This window comes from Pan troglodytes, chromosome 2 (genome assembly GCF_028858775.2).
Source record: "Pan troglodytes isolate AG18354 chromosome 2, NHGRI_mPanTro3-v2.0_pri, whole genome shotgun sequence".
Classification (NCBI taxonomy): domain Eukaryota; kingdom Metazoa; phylum Chordata; class Mammalia; order Primates; family Hominidae; genus Pan; species Pan troglodytes.
In genome coordinates this window covers 131280308-131303094 of record NC_086015.1, presented here as the reverse complement: position 1 = coordinate 131303094, position 22787 = coordinate 131280308, and the positions used below count along the sequence as shown (strand labels likewise).

Genomic DNA, 22787 nt, shown 5'->3' with positions numbered 1-22787 from the left:
CTCAGACCCCTCAGGAATGAGATGGGAGGCTCATCCCAGCCTTCCTGAGGACTTCATGCTGGCCTGGCTTCAGCAGGAGCAGGCTGGGGGCGGGGTATGGGGTAGGGCATCAGCAGGTCCAGGGAGGCAGTGGTAAAGCAGCACCATGGATGGAGCGGAGTGCCAGTTGAAGCGGGTGCTGCCCCTGAGCCAAGGGCAGCAAGGGGAAGCTCCAGGGGTGGGGCCTGTTTCCCTAGACCCCTCATTCCTTGCCCCAGCTAGGCCCCTAGCAGAAGTACCTGCAGGCAGGACCAGCAGCCAGACAGGGACTTGGAGTAGGAAGTGAGCCTCAGGCTTTTTGTCCTGGCTCGGGAGCTAAGTGACTTTTGGCCACACTCTATTTCCCTGGGCCTCAGTTTCTTCACCTGTAAAATGGACGGACTTGTTTCCTCCTGGGCCTCTTGTGGGGTGAAGTGAGAGCACATGTAGGAAGTGGCTGGGACAGTGCCTGCCCCAAGGGAAAAAGTAGAGTAAGCCTTACCCCTCATCACTGCATTAGTTCCCTGTGCACGGGGAGGAGCCAGGTGGAGAGACGCCAGGGCCTGCCATCTTGAAGCATGCGTGGCTGCTGGAATGTGGGCTCCGTTTGCTCTCAGGCAAGAGGGGCCACGGCCACAGGTGCAAACAAATACCTGAGGCACGAGAGATGGCCTACTGCTTCCCTGGGGCAGCAGGTTTTCTAACATATTTATACTGGCAAGCACCCGGCCTGCCTCAGCAATTCACAGCGCCTGGCTGGTCTGGAGCCTGAGGCCACGTGCTGTGCTCCTCTCCAGGGCTTCCCTGAGCCCTGAGGCCAGCAGGTGCAGAGGGAGCGCGGGGCAGACCTGGCTGCACATGTGTCCTGGCAGTCTGAAAACACAGTGCTGAGGTGTGGCTTCTGCAAGGCCAGGCCCACACCTGTCCATCAGGTGGTCTCAGAGGAACCATCCTGCTCTGACCCAACTCCCCTTGGAAATCAGTTTCCAAGACAAGGTCTAAGACTACAAGGAAATACTGAGGCTGGAGCCCAGCAAAGGAGTAACGACCTCCCACAGCCCTGGTCAGGCCTGCCCTGGGGTTGCCCACCCACCTGCCCCTCAAGTTCCTGAGGAAGCACCAGGCCCGGGTGGTGGGGACGGCGGCAGGTTTGGGGTGAGGCCCTGTCCAGGACTGGGGAGAGTGGAAATGTGGCCTACCACTGGGGGCTTGGTGTAGAAACAGAAAGACTTCTAGACACGTTCTAGGGGAGCAGCCACAAGCCTGCCACTCCCACCCACACAACACTGGGTCCTTCTGGCTTGCCTACAGGTCGGGTCTGAGGCCAGCCTCACAACCAAGTTAAGACTTCTCCAATCACCAGCTGGGTACTGGAGCTGAGGCTCAAAGGGCTTCAAGTTATGGGGCCCTAGGCTCCTGCTAGAAGGTTCCCACTCTTCCACAGGGTGGCAGGCGCCCTGGCTCAGCGGAGGCCTCTGCATTCTCACGGGACAGCCAGTGCACTCTGCCTCACGGGCAGAGCCCTGCAGCAGTTCCACATGTGGCCCAGCACCCATATCACTTTATCACAAATGTGAGCACCAGGTTGACATGACCATCAGAAGGGAACTTTTCCAGGCAAAATGCCTGAGTGCCCCAGCCAAGCCTTTGACACACATAAAGCTGCAACCAAGCTTTGCGCCTCACTGGCCTTTTTGGGAATAAAATCTAATTTAAAATTAAGAGAACATGATCAAGTACCTTGTAAAAAACTGGCTTTATTTGTCACTTATTCACCTTATCTCAGTTATGCCATTTTGGCGTCCACAGTGACAGTCCCCTGGAAGCTGGGGTCAGCCCCCACCCACCCACCGTGACCATCACCCACAGGGCGTGAGTGTGGGCCTTGCAGGGCCCAGCCGATGGTTACAGGCTGCAGGCAGGACTATGGGGCTCCTCCTGAGGCCTGGTGCCCTCCAGCCCCCTGCGCACCAGCTTGGGTACAGCTGCCTGCCTGCCAGAGGCCAAGCATTCCTAAGCGTGGGCTGGGGGAGGCCCTGCCCCTCTGTAGCAGCAAAGCGGACAGGGCAGTGGGAGAACCATGTGGGTAGGAGGGCATCAGGTCTCAAGAGCCTCTCCCCTGCTCAGGACTGGGTCTAGACAAGGCCACGTGTGATAGGGTGGTAAGCCCTGGGCCATATGGAGGAGCCTGGGGCCCATCTTGGTTCTGCTGCTGAGTTGCTGGGTGGCTTTAGGCAAGTCCCTTCTTGTCCCTTGGTCACTCTGTTTCCTGGCTAGCACTGCCAGCAAGGTCTCCAGAGTGTGCCCCTCTGCCGGGCTGTGGCAGTGGCCCTGTGCTTTGCAGGCTGCCGTGTGCCCACTGTCAGTGTGGGGTCTCCCCGACAGGCTGCACGCACCCCCAGGCCCCCTTCTTAGGATCAGGGCATCCTGCAAAACATCCTTGGTCCCACCAATGTCTAAAGCCAGCTCGAAACCTCGAGCTCCTCAGGATCTTAGCACCCAACTCTGCTGCCCTTGCTGCTGGGCAGTGCCTGTCCTAAGAGGGGACTCCCTAAAGGCCAGAGAGAGGGTGCTCATCTCCAGGACCTAGGCCACCTGTCAGCACAAACAGAACTTATTCCAGACATAAACATGAGTCTTCTTATTTCAAACACTGGAGCAACTGATCAACACCACCACAGCCCATGCACCCCGAACCTGACTTCACTACCAACCTTGAGCCTGTGCTGTCCTCTCTCTGCTGACGACACTGGTGACGCAGAAAGAAGTTGGTGGTGTCTGCTCACTTGCGTGCAGTCCTAAGCACAGTAAGAAAATTCTGAACACAGCTGGGTGATCTTCAGCCCAGAAGGTGTAGGGGCTTGTGAGCACTAAGTCAGTTTCTGTCCATGTCTGATAGCTACCACAATGTCTCCCCTTGCTAGGGCAGCTGCGAGGAGACGTGTCCAGTGATGACTGGCAGAATCTGGACAAACGGACATCACTGCAAGGGTCTGTCCACCTAGCTTGGCCAGGCTCAGCTTGGCAGAGCTGATGACCCAAGTGGACTAAACACGGAGCTAGCAGAAACAGGCAGACTCTAAGCCCAACCAGAAGAGTCAGCTAGAAGAGCCAATAGGTGCACAGACAAATCCACAGATGGCCAGGAGTGTCTTCTGGGAAAGCCATCCCTCTCTTTTGGAAGAAGTTCTGTCCTTAAAAAAAATCACTTTTAAAATAAGGGAAAACAATGGTGTCTTAGAGAGAAACAGTCCTAAGCCAGATATTCCCACGCCTGATTGTGAAGGAGACATGCCAGCAAGGTCCCACGTCTCCGGGAAATACATGATCTGCTCCCAGCTTCACACCCTACTGCCAAAATGAAATGTAGACATTTCAGTGTTTGTGCTTCCAACCAGAGTGAGAAATTCCCTTTGTGGGGAAACAGGTGAGACGGCTGCAGCCGCATACGGCACTGAGAAGGTGCAAAGGTTAAAACAAAAGTTACATGGACACTTGGGGACAATCCTATACCATTCCCACTTCTCTGGCAGTCGGCTGAATAAAATTTCACTTTCACAGTTCTTTTTGCCAATGCCAGGATAAAAAGCAAAATTTTAAATTGGAAAATGTCTAGCACTTTACACAGTGGAATGAAAGAATACAAAATTCAAAAACATTATTAAACAAAAGTCCATATGCCACAGCAGCATGCGCCATGATGAGAGCTCCCCTTCCGAGGCGCTTCTGGAGCAGCTTCCTCAACCTGTCCGGGAGATGGGCTCAGAAGAGCAGGGCCCCCATGCTGCCAACCTCGCTTTGCTCCTTAACGAAGATCTCAAAGTACTGGTAGATGATTGTGACTGCGAGCAGGATCCCAGTTCCAGACCCAATGGCGCCCAGGAAGTCAGCCAGGACCGAGAGGGCCCCGATGCACAGCCCACCAAAGGCCGCGGCTGTGGGGATGTACCTGGGGGAGGGGACACAGTCAGCTCCCGGACACCCACAGAGCTCCCCGTGAGCCAGGCGGCCAACAGGCTCACCTGAGACTTTGGGACCTAATGCCTCAAAGGCCCCTCTGCTGTCTCCTAGAAAGTCATCTACTAACATGCTAACGCTCTAGGCCAAGGCGCTGCTGTCCAGGCAGTGGCCACACTGGCCACACGTGGCCAGGGGACTGTGACTAGACCAAACTGAGATGTCACATAAGATTTTGGAGATTTGAAGACAAGGATGTAAAATATTTCATCATGGTTTTTCTTAACATTAATTATAATGTTGAAATGATACTTTGGATATACTAGGTTAAATATATTAAAATTAATTTCACCTGTTTCTTTTTACTTTTTTAATGTGACTTCTAGAAATTTAAAAAACTACATGAAATTGAATTCTACTTCTACTGCACGGTGCTGTAAATCCAGCAGCTTAATATTAAGAGAATGAACTAAATTGCCTACCATCCCTGCTAGGGATTAGAAAATGATCTGAAGTTTGCAATTCTGGCTTTTCCTGTGGTTGCTTCCTTTAGGTAAGGCCCATAGGAGGACAACCTGGTCTGCAGCTGACTTTGTAGCCAGCTTTGTAGGAACACGGCCATGCTCATTTGTCTGTTGTCTGTCTGTGGCTGCTTCTGAGTGACGATGGAAGAGATGAGTAGTTGTAATGAGGACTGTGCAGACTGAAGAGTGCTGTGGCAGCATCTAAGGTCACCTGGACTTTGCCCTTCCTTACCTAACTGCTCCATCTCCAAGGGTACAGCTGTATCTGGCACCATCACCTCTGGCCCAAACTCTCACCACAGCCTGGCAGGTATGTGGCCTCCCCCTCTCCCTCTCTAGCGTGGTTTCGTGTATTAGCACTGACCTTCCTGAGAGACTGCAGGCTCCATCCCTTCTGCCCTGCTTCAGATGTACATCAACCCCTTCCGTGCCCAGCCACTGCCAGCCTCTCTAGCCTTAACGCCACCGCAGGCCCCAAAATGCACTCAGATGCCAGGACCTGCCTGCTCTGAGCTCAGAGTGACCCTCCTCCAGGGCGCTCTCTTCAGCACCCCACCGGCATGAGCCAGGGTGAGGGTCCCGCTGCCAGTCACAGCTGTTGCTCTCAGGACCCTTACCGCACTGTCTCCTACCCGCCTGGCCACATGCTTCCATCTCCTTACCCAGTGGCTCCCTCTGGAGGAAAGGGGCTGTAAGTGTTTATTTTTACGTCTCCAGTGTCCAGCACTTAGCAAGTTTATAAATATTTAACATTTAATTCTGTCCTGTAACCCAAGGATAAGATTTAGTGACCCAGTAAGTGCTAGGGCCTATCAGGATGCCCTGCATGGAAAGAAACAACACATGTCCACAGACAGGAGGTTGGGGACCTGGGGCCACCACTCACCGGTTGAGTTCATGGACCATGGAGGTCTCTCGGTGGCCTCTCATCACCATCTGCTGCTCCTTCAGCTGCTTTGCAACCTGCAGGGTGCCCACAGGGGAGAAGTTGGAATTGGAGGCTGAAGGGGAAATAGGCATTCCAAGTGGTACTAAACAGTTACAGATCGCCTCTTCGAGCACTGACAATATTCATACAGAGAACTTTAAAACTGCCGCAAGGAAGTCATATGACAAAGTCTAACTTTACAGTGTGGATTCAGATTCTCATACCCACAGCTGATCTACTGCTGGACTCCATCTGTCAGCCCTTAAAGCTTCTGAACTGCCCCCTAAAGGACGACGATCTATCTGCATGTGTCACAGACCATTATTTATGATGAGGTGACAAGTCCACACCCCTTATACCAGTCACACTTTCATCACCCTTCCAGAAAGTTTTGCTTCTACTTACATCTTTGGCAGAGGAACCTGAGACCTCAATCCACGTTTTGGAGAAGAATGCACAGGAGCCCAGCATGAACACTATGTATACAACTGCATGGACCGGGTCTTCTAACACGGAGCCAAAAGATTCTGGAGGGGACAGGTAATAGCAAAGGCCACCAACTGGATAAGCACGTGCTGGGCCCCCAGAAGACGTGTCCTGGGGAAGAAGAAACCAAACGCATGTGAGTGCTCCTTCATTTTACTTTAGCATCAAGGCAAAAATAGTTCTGAGCAGATGAAAGAATGCAATTTTACTCAGTGCCCACAGTACAATTTTTTTACTGAAAAGATAATTTAATGTGCTGAATTTGTAAAAGGCACAATGGAAAATATCTTCGGATGAAATATCTGTTCATGAGCAAGACACTGATAGAAACCACTGCAACTTAGCTGCATTGCTAGCTCATCTTCAAAGAGCCTACTTACCGACCAGGTGCCCAGCAGGCTGACCAGCAAGTTGCCACTGAAGCGAGCTGAGAGCATTTGGGAGATGACATAAAGGTTGGACACCAGGGCAGACTGCAGGATGATGGGGATGTTGGATGTATAGAAGAGCTTGATGGGATAGGTGTTGTACTGGCCACGGTAGCGGGCCGACTTGATTGGCAGGTCCACTCGGAAGCCCTGAGAAGCCAAACAGAACCAAATCCCCTTCACTGCCTCATTTCAGCCTGCTGCACAGAAACACAGCCCAGCCGGGGACTGTCCAGTGGGCCACAAGGGAGGAAATCCTGTGTGCTGGTTCTGGGGCTCCCAGTTCTGAGAGCTTGTGCCCACTCCTTACCCACCACTGCACTCCTGCACTTGGCACATCCAGAAGGGGCCCAGAAAAGCTGGTTTAAAAATACACTGAAGGCTAGGCGTGGTGACTTACACCTGTAATCCCAGCACTTTGGGAGGCCGAGGTGGGAGAATTGCTTGAGCCCAGAAGTTCGATACCAGCCTGGGCAACACAGACTCCGTCTCTACAAAAAATAAACAAAACTGGCCGGGTGTGGTGGTGCGCGCCTGTAGTCCCAGCTACTCAGGAGGCTGAGGTGGGACAATCACTTGAGCCTGGGAGGTCTAGGCTGCAGTGAGCCGAGATCATGCCACTGCATTCCAGCCTAAGCAACACAACGAGACCCTGTCTCACACAAAACAAAACATGGAAGCAAGCACGGTGGAATGATCCCCACCCCCGCTTTTTTTTTTTTTCCAAAAGACAGAGCCTATCACATTACATCCACATCTGTGTGGAATATGGAGAAAAGCCTGGAGGCCACACACCCAAATCCCAAGGGCGCTTCTCTCTAGCTGGTGATGTTTCCTGAGCTTTTACACTGGCTCTGAGGCAGGGCCACTACAGCAGTGGCCTCACACCTTATAATAGTTCCTTACAGTGTTTTTAATCATAAACAGAAAAGCTAAACTTTTCTAGGAATACAACTTCTCCCTCTGAAACCCTTGGAGACTAGAAAGGGTTTATTTTTATGAACTCCCAGTACCTAGAACAGGGCTCGGAATACAGAGGATTTAAAAATTAAATACTTAAGGCCGGGTGCGGTGGCTCACGCCTGTAATCCCAGCGCTTTGGAATGTGGAGGCAGGCAGATCACGAGGTCAGGAGATCGAGACCATCCCGGCTAACACGGTGAAACCCTGTCTATACTAAAAATAAAAAAAAATTAGCTGGGTGTGGTGGCAGGCACCTGTAATCCCATCTACTCGGGAGGCTGAGGCAGGAGAATCGCTTGACCTGGGAGGTGGAGGTTGCAGTGAGTCAAGTCGAGATCACGCCACTGCACTCCAGCCTGGGCAACAGAGCAAGACTCCGTCTCAAAAAAAAAAAAAAAAAAATTCTTAATGATCTGACTGCAAATTCTGGCAAAGCCCCTAAAGAGATAGCTTTTTATTAAGCAGGAATCTGGCTTAGTCTCAGCAGAAGGAATGGGAAAAGCATGTAGCTGGTATAAATACCTTTCACAAACATCAAACTGCCTTTCATCTCTGTCCCTTCTTTTAAATAAACACCAAAATACAAAGTGGACCATCAAAAAATACAAAGATCAATCCAATTACAGGAAAACAATAGCAGTTCAGGTCTCTTACTCAGAAGCAAGTTTAAGAGATGGAATACTTTTAAAGGTAAGACAGCTTAAGAAGATAGGCCTTTTCCGAGATGCAGAAGTTACCTATAAATATCATACAAACTTTCTATAAGAGAGCAATGAGGTTTCAGAGCTAGAGTACTTTTTGCTTCTCTTGAACTAAGAACTTAAAAATGTATCTTACCTGTCGATAGGCCCAACCCAGAGGAACATGATTTCACATATGTTAGAACTGCCTTAATTTTGTTTCGTTAATGGCAGGTCCCATGACTCAATGAACATGCTTGTCCAGCTCATCTGGAAACCTGCTGCCTTCAAATACCATCTCATCGTTTCAACACAATATGATGACAGCGCACCCCACAGAGTGGGGGACTGCACACAAGGCATTCTGAAACTTAAATCCAGACCACGGAAACTCCCTGGGGTTGGATCTGGACGCACCTGGAAATAGATGACCACTGCAAAGACAAAGATGGTGGCGATGAGATTCATGAGGTTGGGAAGATTCTGGCGGTAGAACGCCTCCCGAAGGGCTCGGACCTTGTCTGTGCGTGTGGCCAGCAGATGGAAAAGTGCGATGATAGCACCTTCAAATTCCATTCCTGTTGGCAGAGGAGGAGACAAATATGAAGGAACGAACAGGCAACTCAATTTGCTTCTAGCCTTCTTAGCAGACAAAATAAAAAGAGGAAAACAAACAAGTTATTAGACTCATGGTGCCCATAGCCACAGGGATACAGCATGTATTATTCTCATCCCTCCCTTCTCTTCTGTAGAGAATTCAAACTACAGAAACGGGCTATTCTGGTTTGTTTTTGATTTTTTTTAGACAGGGTCCCTCTCTCTCGGTTGCCTAGGCTAGAGTGCAGTGGTGTGGTCGCAGCTCACTGCAGCCTCAACCTTCTCCTCCTGGGCTCAAGTGATCCCATCTCAGACTTCCGAATAGCTGGGACTATAGGCGTGCTACCACGCCTGGCTAATTTTTTATTTTTTATTTTTGTACAGTTGGGGTCTCACTATGTTACCCAGTCTGGTCTCGAACTCCTGACCTCAAGCAATCCTCCCGCCTCACCCTCCCAAAGTGTTGGGATTACAGGTGTGAGCCACAGCACCCAACCACTATTCCACTTTTTAAAATTAATTGGTCTCATTTCTTAGGCACATGAGTCAGTGGCCACCAGAGGTGTGGAACGATGATAATTTATAAAAATAAAAGCAGACTCTGCTGAACTCTAGCTGAAAGGGGTCATCCACTGAAGAGGGGGCTCAGAGCTGGCAAATCTACTTTCCTGGAAAATCCTGAGAAGTACAAGTACCCATTCAACAGCTCTGAAGTGCAGGCTGCCCTTGGCTGGTGAGTGGGGAGGCTCCAGCTCTCTGCTTCTCACACCAAGGATACAAGTACAGAGGATATGCTTGCGTCCACCATGTGGTCCCATCCAAATGACACCCTGCCAGGAGATGCTCCTGAGGGAGGCAGGCCTAGGGGTGGAGTGAGCTTACTGAGGGACTGAGGGATATAGGAAAGGGACCCAATCTGAGAACCAGACAACAGAGTAACAAGTGAGAGGAAGGCGGGGAGTGTGGTGCATTATTAAGGCCTAAGTTTTAGACATCAGCAAGAAATTTACTTACGTTAAAAAACTAAAAAGCGAAAGAAAGAAACAAGTGATAACCTCTGCCGTTCCAGTACAGCATAACCATCCCATAATGGAAGCCTGGCAACTCACGCTGCTTCTACTGGCAGAAAGCTGGCATTACTTCCAGAGACAGGGTCTCTGTGGGCAGTGTGGGGTCATGGTATCGGTACTCTGAGGAGCACTTTTAAAAAAGTCAAATAGGAGTTGGGCATGGTGGCTCACGCCTGTAATCCCAGCACTTTGGGAGACTGAGGCGGGCGGATCACAAGGTCAGGAGTTCAAGACCAGCCTGGCCAAGGTGGTGAAACCCTGTCTCTACTAATAATACAAAAAAATTAGCCGAACATGGTGGCGGGCGCCTGTAATCCCATACTCAGGAGGCTGAGGCAGAGAATTGCTTGAACCCGGGAGGCGGAGGTTGCAGTGAGCCGAGATGGCGCCAATGCACTCCAGCCTGGGTGACAGAGCAAGACTCCGTCTCAACAACAAAAAAAAGTCAAATAGGGACTATATTTGATGGCCACTTTGGAGTACAATTAATTTTACATGACAGATTAAATAGGAAAGCTGAAACTGAAGGTCAGACCGTACTTAGAAGACCCATCTAGTACTGTGGAACTTGTCAAACGTGTCCATTCCCTTGTGCCTAACAGTGAAATAGAGTGAGTTGTAAGAAATGAAGACATCCTACAAAAAGGAAAGCTTCTATTCAACCAAAATAACTTGGTAGCTGAGGGAATGGGAAGAGTAACCAAACTGATGGTATGTGGGGTTTGCCTTTTAAAAGCACATTAAATAAAAACTTGAGAAGGGATCACTTTAACCCAAAGGTAATAATTCTGTCCTCTGGACCCAGATCTGGATGGTGAGCCTAGAGAGGTGGCCCAAATCCGTAGTTCAGCTCAGGAGCCATCCAGACCCCAAGTGCCTGACATTGAGTTTGGGTGCTGCAGGTGTGACATCTCCAGATTGTGTCTCTGGATGCTGTCAGGAGTAGGTTCTGCTCCCTGATTTTCCTTTCATAGAACAAATCTTCCAACTTTCACTTTTACTCCTCCCATGACTAAAAAGCAAGTGAATCTAGGAAAAGGTGAAACTAAAGAACTCAAAAGCACTGTTCCCAAGTTTCTAACACGTGATAGCTAGGACCACCTGCTACATCTTCCTGGACCATTCCGAGATGACATGTCAGGCAGACCATCTAACCAATATGACCACTGACCTCCTCTGCTGTGGCTTCTGTGAAAGAGACACCATGTCCTAACTGGCCATCATGTCCTCATCTCACCCTGTGGCGGTCTTTTGTCAATTCCCATCCTTTCCACCTTTTGGTCCTGTGTGACAAGGCTGGCCTGTTTCCCCACGGTTTCAAATTTGGGACTAATTCCCAGTTCTGGATTGTTCCTGCTGCCCAGGGAAACAGCAGTGATTACTGTCTCTGCCTGTAGAATCTCATTCAACAGCCTCCCCGGTCCCAAGCCAACCTGCAACATCTCCAGGCACAGCTGCAAAGCTGCCGTCCCAGCTGTGCCCTCTGTGTGGCTCTCCCTGCCCCTCCCTAGGCTCTCCCTCTAGCACCACCCACTGCCTACATGCAGGCCATGGGGCACAGCCCTTCCTGAATGCATCTCGTGTCAGCCAGGTCCCAAACATGAGCAACTGACATGTAGACACACTGACTTCAAGGCCAGACAAACCCACCTTTGCTTCTTAGTTTTCCCCCACCTTGAAAGTGCCTCTCTGGTCCCCTCTCTCAATTTGCTTCCTCCAAATGCCCTCACACAGTGCTCTCCTGTAGGATGGCTTAATTGGGGCTGGATTACTGCTGCACGCACCTAGCTGCTCTCTCTGCCTTTCAGTGCAGAGCAAATCACTTCTTCCAAACTCTGGCTCCCATTACTCAATGCCCTGCTGCAGAATGGAACATGAGCCTCTGGCGGCTACTACTGGGCTGCTAAGCCACCAGGGGCTCCCCTCTGACTTCACTTCCTTCCCACTCAGGCACTCCCCAAAAGCCAGTCACCATGATGGTCTTGACAAATACCTGAACTCCTACAATGCCATCCCCCTCTTGCCTTTTTACATCCTGTCAAACTTTGCCTTCTGGACCTGCTTCTCCCAATTTACCTTGGATTTCCTAAATTTATACAAAGTACTCAAGGAAGCATCAAATGTGATCTTGCCCACTCTTCTCTATGGCTCCTTACCTCAAGCTCCACTCTCCTTTGTAACCTGTTAGGCACATGCAGCCTTCAATTGTTTGGGGACCAGTTTTCCATCTCATTAATGAGATAATATGGTCTCTGGAGGCCAAGGACTCTGTTTCCAACATTCAATTAAAAGAAAACTCTCAAATATGCATGATTATTTCTCCTGGAATGCTCCTCAGTGAAGAAGATATTTAGTGCCAAAAAATGTTTATTTCCTTTCCCTAATAAGTCACACTCTCTAAGGCTTCCCTTGTATGTTTTGAACTTTTTATTAAAAACATGCTGTTACAAGATTTCCACGGCACTTGGTGGATGTAGCACAGCATGCCAATGTTTGATATACATCTACCAGGAGCCAGGCATCACGTAATTTCATGTTGCTTCTCACTGCATCCTGGTAACCAAGATTCAGTGGTGCAGGAATCTGCCCTTAAAGCCACGTATGTATGACTAACAGGAACAGCCAGGATTTGAACGCAGGTGCTAAGCTCCAAGTTCAGGCCTTTTTCAGAAAGCTGCCCCTTGCATGACCAAGTGCTTTGGTTTAGGAATTTCATTTTTAGAAACTTATTCACTGAGAGCAGCTGCCAAAATATACAAAGATGAACACATGAGGACAGTTATGGTTTCAATGTTAACAATAAAAAAACCTGGAAATGACTTAACGTTGCTTTATCGTTGCAATATAAGCTTATACTGTGCTAAGAAAAGTGAGGCAGGATTGTGTATTCTGACATGCCAAACATCCAGGAGATATTTTTATATGAAAAGTGCAAGTTAGGTATCATCATAATTACAAGCCTATTTGTGTTTTTAAAACTTTGCAGATGGACCCAAAAACCAGAAGAGATAAACCTAAAACTGACATTATTTTTCTGTGGAATGGGGGGATTTTTGTCTTCTGCTTTGCATTGCTCAATTGTTTTTGCTGAAAGCTGTTGCCATCAGGGGAGCGCAGGGCCCTTACCTCGGCCAGTGTTGACAGTGGTGGGGCTGAATGCCTTCCATACGATGGTTTCACAGATGTTAGTTGCAATGAAGAGAGAAATACCAGAGCCAAGGCCATATCCTTTTTGCAGGAGTTCATCCAAAAGTAGGACAATTAAGCCAGCAACAAAGAGCTGTAAAAATTCAAAAATACAAGACTATGTGTTACTGCTCCCCATGGACACAGTTCCATCCTTCAGTAATTGGGTTCTCTGATATAAACGCTGAAGACGGAGTGAGATCACATCCTCAGCCCCAGAGAGCGGTCAGTAAAGCCTTTCTCTGCTGAATTCAGAGGGCTAACCCAGAGTCTTAGGCTTCTGCTTCCTTTCAGTAGGAGTTCCTTTTAGGTGTGCTTGAGATTTGTTATGTGAGAATTGTAGGTAAGTGTGAGGGGCTACTCAAAGGGAGATGTTAGCATAATAATTACCTGAATGGTGATTAGCAGGCAAATTCCAGCACCCATTTCAGAAGGGTCCCCATACATCCCAGTCATCACATACACGATAGACTGGCCGATAGTAATGATCATGCCAAATACTAGAATTGAAAGAAAGAAGTGTTTTCCAAGTGGGTCACTACACAGAACAAAAGAAACAATTAAGAAACACCCATTCAACGCCAGGCACGGTGGAGAACAAAGATGAAGAGCAGTGATACTACCTCCAAGGGGCTCGGCTGAGAACGCGCTAAACCATCACATCAGCAAAGTACATAATGAATCAAAAGCCTTTGAACAAAAGCACACTTCTTCTTTAGTTTTACCTTTTCCTAGATTCACTTGCTTTTTAATCATGGGAGGAGTAAAAGTGAAACTTGGAAAATTTGTTCTATTCAAAGAAAATCAGGGAGTAGAACCTACTCCTGACAGCATCCGGAGACACAATCTGGAGATGTCACACCTGCAGCACCCAAACTCAATGTCAGGCACTTGGGGTCTCGATGGCTCAAGAGCTGAACTACAGATTTGGGCCACCTCTCTAGGCTCACCATCCAGGTCTGGGTCCAGAGGACAGAATTATTAGCTCTGGGGTAAAGTGATCCCTTCTCAAGTTTTTATTTAATGTGCTTTTAAAAGGAAAACCCCACGTACCATCGGTTTGGCTGCTCTTCCCATTCCCTTAGCTACCAAGCTATTTTGGTCTAATAGAAGCTTTCCTTTTTTTTTTTTTGAGACGGAGTCTCTGTCGCCCAGGCTGGAGTACGGTGGCATGATCTCGGCTCACTGCAACCTCCACCTCCCAGGTTCAAGCGATTTTCCTGCCTCAGCCTCTGGAGTAGCTAGGATTACAGGCACGTGCCACCACACCCAGCTAATTTTTTGTATTTTTAGTGTAGACAGGGTTTCACTGTGTTAGCCAGGATGGTCTCCAACTCCTGACCTCGTGATCCACCCACCTCAGCCTCCCAAAGTGCTGGGATTACAGACGTGAGCCACGCCTGGCAAAAGCTTTCCTTTTTGTAGGGTGTCTTCATTTCTTACAACTCACTCTATTTCACTGTTAGGCACAAGGGAATGGACACATTTGACAAGTTCCACAGTACTAGATGGGTCCTCTAAGTACGGTCTGACCTTCAGTTTCAGCTTTCCTATTTAATCTGTCATGTAAAATTAATTGTACTCCAAAGTGGCCATCAAATATAGTCCCTATTTGACTTTTTAAAAAGTGCTCCACAACAATTAGTTCTTAATGCAGGAAAACATTCAAAACATTGTCAAGACCAAAGAGAAAACTGCCAATTTGTGCTTGTACTTTTTTTGTTTTCTTAGTGTTTTTTATTTTGTTTTAAGAGACAGGCTCTGTTGCCCGGGCAGGAGTGCAGTGGTGCACTAGCAGCCTCAAACTCCTGGGCTTAAGTGATCCTCCCACCTCAGCCTCCCTAGTAGCTAGAACTACAGGTGCATCACCACACTTGGCTAATTTGTTGTTGTTGTTTTGTAGAGATGGGGTCTCTCTCACTGTGTTGCCCAGGCTAGTCACGAACTCCTGGCCTCAAGCAATCATCCTGCCTTGGCCTCCCAAAGTGCTGGGATACAAGTATGAGCCACTGCTCCCAGCCACATGTGTGTATTTTAAAATCCTAATTTTTATCTAAAACTGACAAGTTTAAATAGATGTGTTTCTTGGCTGGGCGCTGTGGCTCACGCCTATAATCCCAGCACTTTGGGAGCCTGAGGCGGGCGGATCACGAAGTCAGGAGATCGAGACTGAGACCATCCTGACTACCACAGTGAAACCCCGTCTTTACTAAAAATACAAAAAATTAGCTGGGTGTGGTGGCGGGCACCTGTAGTCCCAGCTACTTGGGAGGCTGAGGCAGGAGAATGGCTTGAACCCAGGAAGCGGAGCTTGCAGTGAACCAAGATCACGCCACTGCACTCCAGCCTGGGCGACAGAGTGAGACTCCGTCTCAAAAAAAAAAAAAAAAAAAAAAAAAAAAAAAGATGTATTTCTCATTCAATTATTCACCATACTAATTTAAGACCTGTAAAACATGCTGGTGTAGGCGAAAAGATGACTGGATAGGAGACTGTAAATATCATTTCCTAATTAATGTTTTTCAGCAAACAGAGGCTAAATATGGCTAATTTTGATGACTAGTAATTGTTACTAGTAACACTTATTATTAGATATGAGGCAAATACCATTATTATCCCCATTTTTACAGATGAAGAAACTGAAACATAAGAGCTATCATCTAACTTTTCCCCAGATCACAGAGCTGGTAAATTATACAGCTGGACTGACAGGATCACCTTTTCTTCAGTTAAATTCTTTTTTTTTTTTTTGAGAGAAGTCTTGCTCTTGTCCCCCATGTTTGAGTGCAATGGCTTTATCTCGGCTCACTGCAACCTCTGCCTCCTGGTTCAAACAATTCTCCTGCCTCTGCCTCTCAAGTAGCTGGGATTAAGGCACTTGTCACCACGCCTGGCTAATTTTTGTATTTTTTAGTAGAGATGGGGTTTCACCATGTTGGCCAGGTTGGTCTCAAACTCCTGACCTCAGATGATCCGCCCGCCTCAGCCTCCCAAAGTGCTGGGGTTACAGGCGTGAGCCACCGCACCCAGTCAGTTAAATTCTTTTATAAAACACTTGCCAAATAACTACTATGTGCCAGGCATTGTGACAGTGATTATTTAATCCTTATGACAGCTCTGAAGTAGCCATTACTTCCTTCTAAGCAATAATGAAATGGTGGCCAAGGGTGCTAAGACCTCCAAGCTCTGATCCTTCCCCTCCATTACATGGCCTCAGGGGCACTCCAGACACTCTCCCCTGCCTTGCCCAGCCCATCCCCAGCACCCACCACCTCTGCTCTACCAGAAGTGCTCTCTCACGCTAACACAGGGCATGGAGCTCCTGCAGGGTTGGCAGGCCAAGGAGGTTGCAGCACAAAAGAAAATACTGTTTGGGCTGGGCATGGTGGCTCACGCCTATAATCCCAGCACTTTGGGAGGCCGAGGCGGGTGGATCACAAGATCAGGAGTTCAAGACCAGCATGGCCTATGTAGTGAAACCCCGTCTCCACTGAAAATACAAAAATTAGCTGGGTGTGGTGGCACGTGCCTGTAATCCCAGCTACTCGGGAAGCTGAGGCAGGAGAATTGCTTGAACCTGGGAGGTGGAGGTTGCAGTGAGCCAAGACTGCGTCACTGCACTCCAGCCTGGGCAACAGAGTAAGACTCCATCTCAAAAAAAAAAAAATAAAAATAAATAAATAAAAAAAGAAAAACTGATACCAAAATCTTATAGCAAATTCAAATTTTCCAACTATAGATATCAGATTATTCACAATCTTTCTTACACTTTTGGGCTCCGTTGAAGAGAGCTCGGTCTTTTGGGGTGTCACCAACTTCAATTATCTTGGCGCCAGCCAAGAGTTGCATTATAAGGCCAGATGTGACAATAGGAGAGATCCCTAGCTCCATCAATGTGCCTTGAGGAAACGGGGAAGCAAAACAGTCAATATTAGCTTGGAAACATAGTACATTATTTTAAAAATGAATAAGCAAAATTTGACTGGGTACCCCTTATATAAAACCAATGTGTTTCAGTTTCCTAGCTGTGTTTAATTTAGAGAACCCCAAAATATCAACGATTAGTATATAATTCAATTCATTCTGTTCAGCCTGCCAGGCAACAGCTTATTCTCTTTAGGAAGTCACATGGTGTCTAAACAGACTGCTGCATTTAAATTCACCATAAACAGATTCATTCTGGTTTTAGAGATAAGAAATTTTCGTCTCTTCATCAGTTAATAAAAAAAGGATAACATTCAAATAATTTCCAGAGTCTGGAAAAGGAGCCTGTACAATTGTATCTAGTTGTGAATAAGCCTCTACTTCCCATTATGTTAAAATGAGCTACACTTCCAACTGATTTGGAATTTAATTGAACTATATTTTTTAAATGAGTTAATCAAATGCAGTATCAACCTACACATTCAGAATCCTCCCCAGTCCCATAAGTAACTGGTTAGAGGATATAAAACACTGTTACATATTTTTTGACACTATATGTAACCTATAGATATGAAAAAGATACAGCTGAAAAACAAATTACATATTCCGAAGAATGTTATCAATGGAAATGTCATCATTTCAGGTATTCAAAAAGTATTCTAGTTTCTCCATGTTTTTTATTCTCTCTATAGCATAGACCTATCTTGTCATTACAGGTTTTGTACTGCATTCAAATACAATTCCAAATATGATGGTATGCCTTGGTGCTGAACTCAGCATTTAATAAGGCTATTCAACACAGCACGCTAACATTCTTCACTCTATTTTCCAAGTCACTCTCTAAGTTCCATATAAAGCCAAAGTCTATTAATTTAACTAAGTGAAGCTAGGTAAGCCCACATTCTACAGAGAAAAGACAGAGCCAGAGTCCTACCTCTGTTAGAGGCTAGAATCACTCTCATCCAATAGAAAGGGTCAGCTGAATCTGAAGACATGATCCCAAACAGGGGAATCTGGGAACAGGCAAAGAGCAAAACAGTCAGCACTCCTGTTTCCAGCCACTCTTATCCCCCTCCCCAGTACGAAATACAAGCCTGAGCTTACCTGGCAGCACACTAAGAAGATAAAGAGGGTGATAGCGGTCCACAGCACTTTCTCCTTAAACTGAATCTAGAGTAGAAGAGAATGAATTGAAGCAGGGAGTTACTTTGAAAAGCAAATTAATAAAAATGGACTCCAATCAGACCCCTTTCTCTAAAAATGGACTCCAACCAGACTCTTTTCTCTGTTCAGCAGAGAAGCTAAACCATGTACCAAACATAAGTACCATGTACTGCGTAACTTCCTCTGCACAGAGCACAATGCAAGGACCTACAGGCATCACTCCAGCTCACCTCACACCACAGAGCATTACCTTTATTTTACAACTGAGCCTTAGAAGAGCTAAATAATTTGTACCAAACCCCAATGCTAAAGTGAGTTTGAGTCCCAAACTGTGCTTTTAACCATTAGCATTAACAGTTAAGACTCAAGATCAAAGAATGTCACAATAGAACATGACTTGTAAAACACACGAGCAACCACTTTTCATTTGAGTTTCAGTCACAAAACCTTGTTATTCTAGAGTCAAGTAATTTGGAATTGCTCAATAGTGTATTTTCTATGAATTAAGGGTAAAACAGTGTAATAAACAATATTGGGGAAGGGCAGGAGAGTTGCACGTTTAACCTACTAGTAGCATTTGTTTAAGGATTTTCACATCTTCTCAGGTACATAGGTTGCATAGGTGACAAGAATCGCTGTAAAGATGACTATTAAGTATTAAGTATCATTAGAAAACCTCCCACCCAAAGCCTCTGTCACTAAAGAGTAGAGTGGGAACTCTTCCAGGTTTTCTGCCTCTGAAACTGAGTGTCTTCACTAGTACCTGCTGCCTACCCTACATTAATGGCTTTAGAGGGCTTAACAAACATTAATTATTGTACAGACGGAAGATTCTGAGGTTGAAATACCTTGTAAGAGACTGACAGTATTAAGTGAACAAAACTGTGTTCTTTAAAAACACTTCTAGGCAGGCACTGAGTCAGCATTCCTGGCCCTCTGGCCAGAACTGGAGTCACAATCCTCTAACTATACATGCAGGCAAAGTAGGACACAGCCATACGGCCACACAACAGTGGTGTGAATCAGTGTTCAGATACTCCATCCAAAGCTGGGGGCATTCACAGGACTCTTCTTCTCTTGAGAATGGTCCTCTTCCCACCTACCATCCCACCACACTAAGAAATTAGAAAGTGGCCAAGAGAAGGCAATGCCATTTCAGAGTAACCTGTCTGAAATGAATCTTGATGGGAAACAAAGAGCAGACAATTTTTTCAAGACTCCCTTTCTAATCACCAAGTCCTCTCTCCTGGTTACAATCAAATTTAACATCAAAACCCCAAAAGCTCTTAATCCAAGTCCTGTCTCCTCTGCTTCTTAGTAGCCCCTAAATCCATTCTTGCTCAGTACCACAGTTCATCCTCTGATGTGAAAAGCCTCTAAACCAACTCTAGTCCTCTCCTTTTCTTCCAAAGTGACATTCTCATGTCTGGCCCTTGTTATTCATCTCCTAATGTTCCCCACCTACAATTATGTTCTATCAATAGCAACTACATCTAATAACCTCCCATCCAAACATGCTACACTCTTGTCACCAATGCCTTTGCAAACTATATACTCCTTTTATTTGGAATTCCTTTCCATCCCTTCAAGGAGACTTCTATTTCTCCTTCAAAACCACCATAAGACATCATGTCTCCCAGAGTTAATCCCTTCTTGAGCCACTGCTATACCTTGCACATATTTCCCTTGTTCCGTCTACCACACTGAGTTACAAGGCCAAGGTCACATAGCTATTAAGGTGCTATGTAAAGGGTGGGACCTAGGCTTGCCTGCCTCCAGAGCCATGCCCCTTCGCTACACTGGAATTGAGGGGGTAAAGCTTTACAAATTCGTGCATTAAAAGCAGCACATGGGCATTTATATGAAACTATTTTACGTAAAAAAATGAAAGTGGATTCCAAGCACCCAAATGTCCATGTGAATGCTTTAACAACAGTTTGAAAAATAATGTGAGGACACAAACATTTTATTCCCCACTCTCTAACCTAGGAACCTAACGAAACTTTTTTTCGTTGACAGCTGTAGTTACACTGGCAACACTCACTCCACACAATTTCTGATTCAGCACAGCTCTAAATTTAATCTTTCCTTGTTTTAATACACCGTCTGTGAAAAGCAGCAGACTTCACAAAAGAATAGCCTTTATTCCCCCTATTGTGACAGCCTACATAAAAGGTACAAAATCATTTGTAAATACTAAAGTGACAGCCCTTCCCTTTAGCAGCTGGATACAAAGGGCATCTCCTGGGAAAAAAAACCAACCCGTGATCTGCTCCCGTTGGAGGTGAAAAAGGGAGGGTAACTCAATCTGCTATCCTAACTGAGGCCTTATTCATTCATGGCCCGGATCCATTTTTGGGACAGGGCAACCGGAGGCTTTGTTCTCGGAGCAACATCCACCAAAGATGCTCCAAATAAAGCACAGTGATTTCAGTGGAAATTTCCACACAACCAGGTCACCTTTCGACAGCTCTCCGGAATAACAGAGCACAACTACACTCCAAGGGAAGAGAAGGGAGAGTTTCCATTGCCGTGCTGAAGCCATTTTTAATCATACTGTAAACTTCCAGAGTCCAGACAGTTTCCTGAAACCTTCTTTGTTGGCGATTTGGGGTACTTACCTTCCTCTCTGGCTTCTGAATTTCCGGCAGGATGACACAGAAGGGCTTGATGACTTCCAGAAATTTGACTTTGATGGGAGAAACAAAACAGGAAGAGTTGGGACACAGAGAAGTAACCTTCCGCGCTACCCAGGGACGCCTTCTGCCCACGACGAGTGAGAGCAGGGGCCAGGGGAGCCGGCCGCACCCCGGAAGCGTGGGGATACTCGAGAAGGGCCGGGGGCACGGGCCGCGTTCTGCAGGGGGCCGGTCAGGGTTGGCCGGCGGGCGCCCGACCGCACGGGTGTGGGGAAGGGGGATCTGTTCCGTCCCGGCCTCAGTAGGGCTGCCCTGCAGGACTCACTTGCCATGGCGGCGGCTGCTCGGGCTCCGGGTCCCGCTTCAGCTCAGCTCCGCTCCGCGTGAGGCGACGCTGCCCGCGGCCCAGCGCGTTCCACCGCACAGCAGCTCCGCCGAGAGACACGTCAGTGCTAGCCCGGCGGCAAGCGGCACGGCGCGGCGCGGGGCGGGGCCGGGGCCGGGCCTCGGATCGCTTCCGCTTCCTGCCACGCGCGCCCGCCGGCCGCCGCGCTTCGCTGCGCCGCGCCGCTTCGCCGAGACCTCAAGCCCCGGCATGCAGCGGGGCTCCTGGGGCCTGTCGGGAAGGAGCCTGGCGCGCGGGGCCCGCCGGGACTGGGGGTGTGCGGCTGCGCAGACTTGGTAACGCGAGAGCGCGCGGGGAGGGAGTGTCACGCCTCCCGAGACTGGGGCGGTGCGGCCCCACGGAGAAACTGAGGCAGGCGCGAAGCGTCGAGTGCGCGCGTGGCCCTGCAGGCAGGCGGAGACCCTGGTGGCTCCCATACACGTAACAGCCCTCACTGCTCTTTGACGTTAGTGAATAGACCGTAAGCTCCCTGGAGCAGGGACCTTGTCCCAGCGTCTACCGCGGCGCCCGTCACCTAGTAGGTCTCCGTCATTACCTGCTGGGTAGGGCGCGGGCTGGTGGGGCTTACCGAGCACCCTCGCTGTCTGAGTCATTAAGCAAACCCGGAGGCTTGTCGTGGGTGTGGGTCCCCATCCATCTGAGAACGAATGGGATGAGTTTCTGGAGAGACTTGGCCGGAGAAGGGCCGGGGCAGCTCGGGAAGTAGTCTGCCTCACAGAAGAATTCAGGAAGGCCTCCTGGGAGAGTACCTTTGTGCCGAGCCTTGATAGATTCTGGCGAGAAGGAATGAGGGAACAGGTTGAGGAGACTGTTGTGGGCAAAGCATGGCGGTGTGATTGCCTAAGATCGGTGTGGGAAAGGGGGATAACGGGTAGGGCAAGTGATGCTGGGGCTGGGGGTTGGAATTTATTTTCAGGCATCTGTAGTCAGTAGGTATGATGTCATCTGAGAGAAACAGACTTAATGCTGTGAGCATTTAGCAGGGAGGAGGTGGGCACGCCTTGTGGGATCAGGCAAGGTTTCATGGAGCTGAACCTTGACCAGGACAGGTAGAAGTTGGGGGTACATATGTGGCAAGATGCTTTTTTGCTTTTAATTTAGGTGTCAACTATTTGGATTTTTCCATTCTCACCCATTTCTAGCAGATAATCAGGTTTTGTACATTCTTGGCTCAGAAAGTTGGACAGGACAGGAAGTCTTTTTTGGAATACAAACCCACTGGTGGAAAATTCAAAGGACTACTGGGAACAGGCAGGTAACTTCAGTGAAGTGGTCTAGGTGTGACATCACTTGATATCCATCCCCCACCAAAAAGGGGAAAAAGAAGACATTGACTCTTTATTCAGAGTCTGAAATGCAACCCATCTTCACTTCCAGGACCCACTGATGATCTCTTCTGGAGTTTTGCCCTGAAGCTAAAACTGGCAGCCCCTGGACTAAGTTCAGCATATAGACTAGATCCGATATTTAGCCATTATGCACCCTGCACCATATTGATGGTTAAAATGTTGAAATATTTCGAGGGTAAATAGTATAGTAATTACAATAAATATTACAATTAGTTAATAGAAATTTTAATATAAACTCATTGGTTTGTGCTAATAGTTGTAGGATGTCAGTACCATTGATAACAGGCCTCCTGTTGTTTCCACATTATGACACAATCTGGCCTGTGTCACTGCAGGGACTGCAGCCAAGTTACGTGTGTTAAATCACTAATTGCGTTAGGAGAATCACTAGTTTAAAATACTTTTATTGGACTGGGTGCAGTGGCTCACACCAGTAATCCCAGCACTTCGGGAGGCCAAGGCAAGAGG

The 22787-nt window shown here is 47.8% G+C and overlaps 1 protein-coding gene and 1 long non-coding RNA gene across 2 annotated transcripts in view; one reads left to right on the top strand and one right to left on the bottom strand.

Annotated features, from left to right (window-relative positions):
* Positions 1–1755: 1755 nt before the first annotated feature.
* On the bottom strand, positions 1756–21230 carry SEC61A1 (SEC61 translocon subunit alpha 1). The gene is made up of 12 exons (XM_003309982.7): positions 20890–21230; positions 20547–20614; positions 17866–17931; positions 17696–17774; positions 16605–16736; positions 13228–13337; positions 12778–12931; positions 8402–8562; positions 6294–6491; positions 5833–6024; positions 5386–5462; positions 1756–3967 (listed from the first exon to the last, which is right to left on the bottom strand). The coding sequence occupies exons 1-12, from the start codon at positions 20894–20896 to the stop codon at positions 3781–3783; spliced, it is 1431 nt and encodes a 476-aa protein (XP_003310030.1). The 5' UTR covers positions 20897–21230; the 3' UTR covers positions 1756–3780.
* Positions 21231–21366: 136 nt separating this feature from the next.
* The window catches only part of LOC107970410 (uncharacterized), a 42569-nt gene continuing 41148 nt past the window's right edge, over positions 21367–22787 (top strand). Inside the window, exon 1 of the long non-coding RNA XR_010155333.1 lies at positions 21367–21487. This is a non-coding gene — a long non-coding RNA (uncharacterized LOC107970410). The remainder of the gene's footprint in view (positions 21488–22787) is intronic.

Bases quoted from the DNA above. Each gene is read 5' to 3' on its own strand.
- SEC61A1 (XM_003309982.7), bottom strand. The intron at 17,932-20,546 runs GTAAGTACCCCA...CTTCTACTCTAG, and splicing joins TTCAGAAGCCAGAGAGGAAG to ATTCAGTTTAAGGAGAAAGT. The intron at 5,463-5,832 runs GTAAGTAGAAGC...GGCACCCTGCAG, and splicing joins CAGGTTCCTCTGCCAAAGAT to GTTGCAAAGCAGCTGAAGGA.